The sequence below is a fragment of the Tachysurus vachellii genome, chromosome 7 (genome assembly GCF_030014155.1).
Source record: "Tachysurus vachellii isolate PV-2020 chromosome 7, HZAU_Pvac_v1, whole genome shotgun sequence".
Classification (NCBI taxonomy): Eukaryota; Metazoa; Chordata; class Actinopteri; order Siluriformes; family Bagridae; genus Tachysurus; species Tachysurus vachellii.
Window position 1 is genome coordinate 4,630,720 of NC_083466.1, and position 10,171 is coordinate 4,640,890.

A 10,171-nucleotide genomic window follows, 5' to 3' on the forward strand; every position below is an offset into this window, starting at 1 on the left:
TGCATACATATATGCATACATATATACGAGCATACATAAACCTATATAGGTACATATATACACGTATATATGCGTACATACATTTACACATGTGTACATATATGTTCACATATATACGTGCATACATAAACCTATATAGGTACATATATGCACGTATATATGCACCTATAAGTTCACCTATATAATAGTAAAATTAAAATCCATAGCTGCTAGGCAACATAAATAAAAGTCCAAAATGTAGAAATGTACATTATTTATTTACTAAAGATCAATCAAATAGTACAAGAACAAAAATAACACAAAAAAACTGAACAGAAAAAGAAAAAAGAAAAAAAAATCTTGTTGCTCTTCTCAGCTCCGTGAGCTTCGAATTAATAGATGTGCCTATCTGCCCTCGGCTGGCTGCCGGCCACTTCTTCAATGTAGCATCTAGAGAAGATAAAAATAATAAGACATTAGTATTATTATACTATAGTGCTTCATCAGGAACCCAAAGTGCTTACAGTACATCTGCGATTGAACACACATTTTGGATAAAGGGCTGATCATAATAAAAAGTGCGTCATGTAAAGACGTCTGTTGGATGATTCTGATTGTATTCTGTTAAATCTGAAAGAAATTCTGATTGGAAACATCACCCCTCATTTTTCTGCACCCAACAGTACCTAAAATACTTTACAATGGCCTCCCATTGACCCATTCACACACACATTCCACCGGCGAGCTGCCATGCAAGGTTTACCCGAAGAGCAATAAGATATGCATTAAAATCAAGCAAATCAATTACCGGTATAGACAAAATAAGGCTCAAACACAGGACAGAGGGGATTACGGGTGAATATGATTGATTATTAACACTTCAGACGACAACAACTAGTGCTGTGAGGTATTTACAACACGTAGGGGTGGTTTCCCGGACAGGGATTCGACTAGTCCTAGACTAAAATAAATGTAAGAGCTGTCCAAACTGAAAACAACTTGCACTGACATATCTTAAAATACATCAGTCCCCTTTGTTTTGCCTCAAAATGTACACAAGTAATGTTTTTAGAAAGGCATGCTTGTTAAAACTATTTATATTTCCTAATTAAACTAAGGCCTAGTCCTGGTTTAAGATAACCCTGTCCGGGAAACCACCCCTATATGTTCTACAAAATAGAGGACTACACACCTTACAGTGCAATACACCAGAAATGTGGCTTTAGAAGAGGAAAGGTAGGATCAAGAAGTGAGCAAGCAATGAATTAGTATTATAGGTCCCAAGCAGATACAGTAACAATAATGGGTGCCTTACCTTTTGCAGTCTCCATTGATGCCTAATAAACATTGATACAAGTAGGCTATGGTTAAAGTGGTGAACTTATAAAGTCTTAAAAGATGTTTTCCCTTCTCAACGCATTATGCATTTACTCACCAATAATGGCTGCCTTTTTAATTTTGTCAAGGGCGACCAGCTGCTCCCCATCCCCTCTGGTTGGCTTCCCACCTTAAAGTAATATTTAAAAATTATTATGAAAGGGGGGTAAAATGAAGGTGGAGAAAGCAAGAGTTTGTTTTCTTGTGGTGCAAGGAAATACAAAAATGCAGAGTAAAAAAGCGATGGTATGCCCGCACACAAACATAATTTATTCCACAGAATATGACTGACTTGTTTTTTTCCAAGGACAGAAGAGATTAGAAACATATTGTTTTGTACCATTCAGGTTGCTTTTCAGCAAAGTCTCCAAATCAAAGGTGCCCAGCAGCAGATTCCGCACCATGGCAGTAGCAGAGTTGGCAAGGCGGGCTGCTTTCCACGCTTCTGCCTGGCAAAACACCCCAGAGCCCTTTATAACTTCAATCTGAAAAATAATTTCACATCACAATATTAATTTTTTGCCAACTTATAGAAACTTTTTCATGTTTCATATTGATTCTTATGCTTAGCTTCCCAATAGTTAATATGTTTTTATGTATAAATGCAGATTAATGATAAAGATATGAAACAAATTAATCATTGCCCTAAACGTTATTAAAGGAGAAGAGGAGTACAGGGTGGGGGGAAAGGAGGAGGTTGGATGGAGAGTAGGGAAGGAGAAAAGACAGTGGGTGAAGAGGAGCGAAGGGGGCAGGAGGAAAGGATGATTGTCACTTATAACACTAATTGGCTCCTACAAAGCACACGGTTTATACCCATCCTTACCACATATGTTATTCACCTGTGTTTTCGCTGAGGCCTCAGCTGCAGTCTTATTAGAGAAGAAAAACATTGTTAAACTCTAACAATTTTATGCATATGGGGCAAGTAAATTACATATTACCACTACTATCCAAACATAAAAATCCCTATAGCTCAGTTGGAGCCTTAAGTAAAATAAGTACAGAAAAATCTGAGGCATAAAAGGGTTACACACACCTGTGGTGTCTCTCGAAAGCACTCAGTCACCATGGGACTCTCGTTAAAGGGCTCAGTCTCCTCAGGGCTCGGTCTCCTCACTGGAGTCTTAGAGAAGAAAGAAACATAGTAAAACTCAACAATTTTTATTCGTCCCAGCAAGCCACTATAGATTCAAGAGGAGCTTGGAAAACATTAAACATGTCAATAAATTAAAGTTACATGCAAAAGTAATCAGCCAAACATCATAAAAATTCATATAGATCTGTTTGAGTAACAAGTAAACTAAATAAATAAATAAAAATGTAAGGGGGTTACTCACCGGTTGCACTTCTCCAAAAGTCGAGAAGGAGGAATCAAGATCCTCCACAGGAGTCCTTCCAGTCTTGTTCATAGAGGACAAATAGTTATTCTCTTCAATAAATTAAAGTGCAAATACATCAAATAATTAACACTATCAATCAATCCAACATCACAAGTCTCTACAGCTCTGCTTGAGAAACAATTTTAAAAAGCAATGAAAATCAGAGGAACTTACCTTTTGAGCAATAATGGCGAGGTCACTTTTCATTTGAGGGATTTCTAGAAAGAGGTTATATAAAGAAAAACAATAATTACAATCACTAGATCAAAATAGTACCCAGCAACTCTGTGCCCTTACTCTTTGAAAGACATTTCCTGCAGCTGTGAATGCAAGCTACAACCCTCCAAAGCCCATTGATAAGGCTCTGCAGAGGAAACCTGGTTGTGAACGCAATTTTCTTTCTCCAATTTCTCCCAAATTCAAATTCCCCAGAGTTTTTTTTGTGGATCCAATTGCCTTCTTGAGCCATTGAAGGCAGAGAAGCATCATTTATTATGAACTGTATGTTCTCTAGGCCATGGCTTTTGTTAACCCTCTACGAATTCCACCAGAAAGAGACAAATAAATATAATTCTAATTTGAATCTTATCAATGGCTAGATGAGCACCCACACTACCACACCAGCTAACAACATAGCATTTATTTTGCCAAACATGTTTCAGCCTCACAAAATTTCTACATTTATACTTCTCTGCCACCGCAATATCCAGCACCAGAAATAACCCTGCTAATAAATATTAGGAATACTTACGATTGATGATAATGTCTTTCAGACGTGCATTTTCATTTTTAAGAGAATGGACTTCATTTCTCAACTCCTGCAAATTTATTTGCATTTGGTTGAGTTTCCTTCTCTCCCACATCTGTTCGTCCAGGTGTTTTCTAAATTCAGCAGCTGTCTACGAGAAAGAGACAGAGAGAAGAACAGCAGCTAATTGTTATATAACTTCTTTTGTAAAAGGTTGATTCTGATTGGCTGGGAGGATGTTATGAGAGGTGTAAGAGGAAGGTGATAAGAAGTCTAGGGCAGAAATCCCTCCACTTGGCTATATGTAACTGGTTGTCCGGCCTCCTGGTGGTTATTCCCTACTTAAAGGAAAGCTACACCGTTTTTTCAACTACTATGTTCTTACCTCAACTTAAACGAAATTATAAATCCGTCTCTTTTCAATGCGTGCAGTGCATCGTGAATGTGTTAGCATTTAGTCTAGTCCAGCACTTCGACCTCTGGCGCAGTAACATCACTCCTGTGAACTCCCCCTCTCATTCAAACTCATTGAGAGGAGGAGTGATGTTGTTACTGCGCCAGAGGTTGAAATGCTGCACACTAAGTGCTCTTCTGCCATACTATATAGTTCTCATTTTTATCTGCTTAAAAAATCCCCACGTTTTATTTTGTGCCACCATACTTACTCGTGTAACTACTCATGTAACAATGTCTTTAAATAGGGAAACATGGAAGTGTTTGGTGACTTCTAAATTCATCCCTGTTTGGATCCTAAGGAATGAATGGGGCTAGACTAAATGCTAACACATTCACGACACGCTGTACAAAGATGAACTGCACACATTGAAAAAAGACAGGGATGTATTATTTTGTCTAAGTTAAGGTAAGAACATAGTAAAATATTGAAAAACAGTGTATTTGTCCTTTAAAACATGAAACTTCCACATCTTGTATTTCATGTAATGTATGTATGTAATACACCACCCACTGGATGTCATCATTTAGGCTACCTTTTTCTTAGAGGGTGGTACTATGTCCTCTTTATCCCCAATACACTCCTCCTCTTCGCTGGCCCGCTGGAAGGGAGAGAGAAAGAGAGAGAAGACAAGTTGCCTACTGTGCTGGTGTCATACCTTGTAACAGCTACTGGTAATGCACTTTATTATAAAAGTCTTACTTATCTTTACTGTATTGCAATGTAATAAAAACACACTGGATGCAGACTGGTAGTGTATCTTGTTCTTTGAAGGTCTGTCATGACGCGCCTCATCATCCTCCGCCTCCTCTTCCTCGTGGTTGTATTTAGAAGACCATCTCTTTTTCACGTCAATCTTCAGAGGGAGAGGGAGAAACAGAGGATAAAGTTCCGCATTGTGCTGGTTTCATACTTTATAACAGCTACTGTTAAAAGCAATTTAACAGCAACAGTGGTGCAGGTGGCGAGTCGTCTCATGATTGGAAGGTCGGGGGTTCGAATCCTGTGTCTATGGGCAAGACACTTCACCCAATCCCTATGTGTGAATGTTTGGTGGTGGTCAGAGGAACCATTGGCGCAGATGTGAGCAGCCTCGCTTCTGTCAGTCTACCCCAGGGGAAACTGTGGCTACAAATGTAGCTTACCACCATCAGCATGGAGTGAATGAACCACCCTCCATTTCATGTGTGAAGCGCTTTGGGTGTGACTTGTGTCTTATAAAAAACGCTATACAAATAAGATTCCCTTATCCCCCATAAAAATCTTACTCATCATGAATGTATTGTAATGTAACAACACACACAGTATGCAGACTGGTAATGTACCTTATTCTTTGAAAGTCTGTCATGACCCTCCTCCTGCTTCTCACCCTCCTGGTGCTTGTATTTTGAAGCACCTCCCTTTTTATTGTCAACCTTGAGAGACAGAGAGAAACAAACTGACTTTTAGCCCAACACTTATTAACTTATTTTACACCACCTTGCATATACATCTTGTCAACAAAGCACATAAAATCATCATAGATGACAATTACAAACCTACACACATGCCTACACATTAAGAAACAAGAGAGAGAGAGATAGCCAAGTAAAGCACCAATTGGTGCAGTCAGTTACCTTTTTCTTTGAAGCCTTCTCAGTCTGCCCCTGCTGCTCACTGTACTTTGAGTTTGGGATGTGAGGACGTTTTATTTGCCATTGTGTGCCCTCTTTCTCCATCTCCATCAGTTTAATTTGGAGAGTTTTTTCAAGTTCTGGTGCAATAAAATTTAAATGTTATCATGAACTGCAAACGTTTGTCTAATCATGTTTACCAAATCTAACATTAGTCCCAACTGGACTTCGCTAACATTAGCAAATTAGGTAACATACGTTAGCTAACATGAAAGCTAAGCTATACCTAGCAAGATTCATTTTATACTTCTTTAAGTGCGAGCAAAACCATTTAATGTGGTATTTAACCACATAACGTCAGGTAAAGTTTGAGTGTAACATACTTGCCACGTCAATAATTCTGGCTCGGTGCACCGGCCAGGGTTGGCGGCCTTTTCGCCATTCCACCAGCTTCTCGGTTTTATCAGTCCTTTCAAAAAAATCTGTAACTGAAAAATTCCGGACACAGTCGAGCGGCAAAATACTATGGGCCCCTCTATCCTCACCCTCAGTCCATTCAAGTAGGACATAGCGGATCTCCAACACTTTTATCGCCATTTTACTCCCAGCCACTATCTTTCGGCGCCAAAAATGAAATATAGCGCGCTGGACGCATGCGGATGACGTCATCAATTACGCAGCGCGCTGGGCCGTATGCGGACAACGTCATCAACTACGCGACGCTGTAGCGGTCGATCGGTAGCTGTAGAGTGGAGAAATGCTTGCCAGTATAAATAACGTTATGGAAATAAGACGCAAGAAAAGCAATATGGATCCAGTACGTTACAAAAGGTACCTCGTTGACGACGAAGCACCCGTTCCAGAAAGAACAAAGAGAAGACGTAAACGAAAGTAAGTATTGTAACAAAACGTGCTAGAAGCTAGCTTGCTAAGTTAGCCAGCTAACAAAGCTACCAGCTACAGATTATTTCCAATAACGTTACCATATGGCATAATTTCCCTTAATGTATGTTAAGTAACTTATGTTTGTATAAAGGTAAAATTTATCTTTTCATTTCCACTGTATAACCCCCCCAAAAATAAATAAAAATAAGTAAAAAAAAAAGTAATAATAAAACAGTTAAAGTTGGAACTCTAGCCAGGAAAATATTTCACTTTGTGTGTTTTGAATTTAAAGGTTTCACCTCATGAATGGAATTTACCTACTTGTCTTGGACTTAATCAACCAGTCATATCAATCCTATTATATTGAGTGAGGCATGAAGTGTTTTAACATTACCACAACATTTTTGTTAGGGAAATTTCTGAAGATATGGGTGATGAAGAAGCTGTGGCCTCTTCTTCTACAACTCAGTAAGTAGAAAAATTGCACACATGCATTAGGCCTACATATTTCTTGATCATGATCAAGGATTTTTATTTTTATTTTAGGTATCTCACCCAAGAGGACAATCAAGATGACCCGGTGTCTACTGCTTCTGATGACACCGTAAGTTGCTAAAAATGGCTAAAATATTCAAGTTAGGTGTTTTGTTTGTGCATGTGCATGCACACTAGTTACTGTAAATCATAAGATAATTCCACAATCCAAACTTCCACCTGATGTTGCTTAAAGTGGAGCACAATTTGGAAATACCATATTACTTTGTCCTTTGTCCATATTGCAGCGATACCCATGTTTTTATCTTGTTAAAAAAACTTTTAGGTTTTGATTCAGGTGCAAATACAGCATCTCTCTCAGCTGGCCCCATACAAAATGACAGAACCTGTCTCTCACTGTGTTTGGCCAGATGGATAGTGTCAGAAAAATATACATGTGGACAAAAGGGGGCACAGTTATTATTTTTTTTAAATTAATTTATGATATAATGACAAATCAATGCAAAAGACTCTTAAAAAAAAAAACAAATACATTTGAGCCTGACTTCAAATGCAGGTGGTTACCATATTTGTATGAGTCTGTGCAAATTTGGGATTGCTAATCCAATGTTTTAAATTCACAGATGAACCAACCCATATCTGGCCCTAGCTCTTCACCTGGGGAGCCAGTAGAGGAACATCTAGAAGACCCCACAAGTCCAACTTTAGACCAGAAACCAACAAAAGAACAGGTGGAACTTCTGCTGCTGGCATTAAAACTCAAACACGGATTAACAAATAGAGCCTTGGAGGACATCATGCATCTTATCAACTTTAGTGCTGGTCCTGGTGGGGAATTGGTTAGTCGCTCAAAGTACCTTTTCTACAAAGCATTTGATTCAGTGAAAGACATATTAGAAGTACATTATGTGTGCAAGAGTTGCAACGTAAGCATGCAGGAAGGTCCCTTTAATGTCAAGTGCCCAGTCTGTGACCAGGACACATCAAAAGCGCATGCACAAAAAGACCAGTGTTTTTTGTACTTGCCACTACAAAACCAAATAAAAAAACTGCTTGAGGACCACCAATTAGGGAAACACCTGAAACACCGTTTTGAGAAGGATGCCTCCATCAAAGATATTTACGATGGACATTTATACAAAAAACTATCACCCCTTGCATCACCAGACAACATATCACTGACTTTTAACTGTGATGGAGTGCCAGTGCACAAATCAAACACAAAGTTTGTGGCCAATTTTGTGTACTGTTAATGAACTCCCAATACAACTACGTGCAAAACATGTTATGCTTTGTGGCCTGTGGTTTGGTCAAAACAAACCAAATATGAACACCTACATGAAACCATTTGTCGATGAATGCATAGAGTTGTACTCTAATGGTCTTATATGGCAAAGTGAAAGTGGGGAAGTTGTCACAAGTAAAGTACTGCTTACTACCATGGTGGCAGATTCAGTTGCTCGGCCACTGATTCAGAACTTTAAACAGTTTAATGGAGAGTTTGGGTGTTCTTTTTGTATGCAGAAAGGAACAAGTGTGTTAAAACGCAGGGGGCGTGTAAGGGCTTATCCATATGAAAAAGCAGAGTTGAGGAATCCCTCCCAGACTGATGATCTGGTAGAAGAGGCTCTTAATGGAAACCCCACTAAGGGAGTGAAAGGGCCTAGTATTTTGTCTTGTCTATCTGATTTTAATATTATTGATGGCTGTGTTCCAGATTATATGCACAGTGTGCTGCTGGGTGTAGCAAGAAGCATCACCACGCTGTGGTTTCATTCTGAGAACAACCAATCGCCATGGTATATCGGACGCTCAACAGAACAGATTGATGACATTTTAACTTCAATTAACCACCCTGTAATGTTTCCCGCGTCCCCCGCTCGGTGAAAGAGAAAAAGTTCTGGAAGACACACGAGTGGAACATGTGGTTGTTTTATTACAGCATACCAACATTGAAAGGGGTCTTACCTGAAAAATATCTGAAGCACTGGTTTAAGTTGGTAAAGGGGGTTTCTCTTCTACTCGGTGAGAATATATCACCACTGCACATATCAGAATCTGAGGGGTTGCTAACAGAGTTTGTTCAGGAAATGGAGACCCTTTATGGGATCAATAATGTCACTTTCAATGTACATTTGTGCCTTCATCTGCCCAATACTGTGAGGAACTGGGGTCCCCTCTGGGCACAGTCTGCTTTTGTGTTTGAGTCATACAATGGGATCATTTTAGATATGATAAAGAGTAGCCAGGGAGTTTCTCTGCAGATAATGCAAACAGTTTGGCTACAGGTTGCATTTCCATCATTTTCCCAAAAAACCATGGTGGCAGCTTCTAATGATTACTTGGCTCTCTTAGAGTCTTTTTCAGTTGAGAAAAAAATGGTGCAGGAAGTAAGTCGCTCTCATCCCATCTCTGGGTAGGCCTAAAATTTGTATGATCAGAAATGATGATTTTCTGGCCTTGAACAGCATCAGCAACCTAGGAAATAGAGTCACTGTGAAGTATTTTTGCAGAGTAGTGGTTAATGGTGAAATAGTTCATTCACAAAACTACTCGCGTACTTTTCGGAGAAACTCGTACACTGTCATTCTTTCTGATCGAGAGGAAAGTATTTTCTCTGTGAAGACCTTCATTGTCTGTGATCTGGGGCAGGGGGAGACATGTTATGCAGTGGGGAAGTACTACCAAAAAGTGAAACAGGACATCTGCGGTCAATTCAAGAACCCTTGTTATTTCATCCCTGTAAGGAAAACTCTGGGTCCTTTAGTTGCTATACAAGCATCTCAGATAAAAGAAAAGTGTCTGTTCATTAAAACTGTGAACAAACATGTTGACATTGTCTTCAAATTCATTAACCACAGTGAAATGCTCCGATAGATGGGATGAGGATGATGATGATGATGATGATTACTTGAATGTATGTTCTATGTACTTTTTTTGCTACATTTAGACTGTAATGACCTTTCAGCCATATTCATCTAGAAATTGCGTTTGCATTGCATTTGGTGGATGTAACGGTGAATGTGTGGATGTGTATGGGCTGTAATGTGAATCTGGAAGTGACTTGAAATTGAAAAAAAAGTTTGATTGACAAAATAAAAAAAAAAAAAAACATTTTGTTATACATTTCCTTCTTTTCCTATCTTCATACAAGAAAGAATTGACCTTGTAAATGTTTCTGGAAAACGTGTAGATATCATAGTTAATATATCATGTTAATATATTGCCATAGTTAAAT

The 10,171-nt window shown here is 38.8% G+C and overlaps 2 protein-coding genes across 2 annotated transcripts; one reads left to right on the forward strand and one right to left on the reverse strand.

Annotated features, from left to right (window-relative positions):
• Positions 1-339: 339 nt before the first annotated feature.
• On the reverse strand, positions 340-6,222 carry LOC132848095 (uncharacterized). The gene is made up of 14 exons (XM_060873597.1): positions 5,937-6,222; positions 5,557-5,693; positions 5,266-5,355; positions 4,677-4,796; positions 4,476-4,541; positions 3,490-3,637; positions 2,913-2,956; positions 2,697-2,759; positions 2,396-2,482; positions 2,199-2,228; positions 1,697-1,841; positions 1,415-1,486; positions 1,295-1,316; positions 340-429 (listed from the first exon to the last, which is right to left on the reverse strand). Exons 1-14 carry the CDS (start codon positions 6,220-6,222, stop codon positions 372-374), a joined length of 1,368 nt encoding a protein of 455 aa, XP_060729580.1. The 3' UTR covers positions 340-371.
• Positions 6,223-6,310: 88 nt separating this feature from the next.
• Positions 6,311-8,186, forward strand: LOC132848096 (uncharacterized). The gene is made up of 4 exons (XM_060873598.1): positions 6,311-6,444; positions 6,850-6,906; positions 6,985-7,042; positions 7,557-8,186. The coding sequence occupies exons 1-4, from the start codon at positions 6,311-6,313 to the stop codon at positions 8,184-8,186; spliced, it is 879 nt and encodes a 292-aa protein (XP_060729581.1).
• The last annotated feature ends 1,985 nt before the right edge of the window (positions 8,187-10,171 follow it).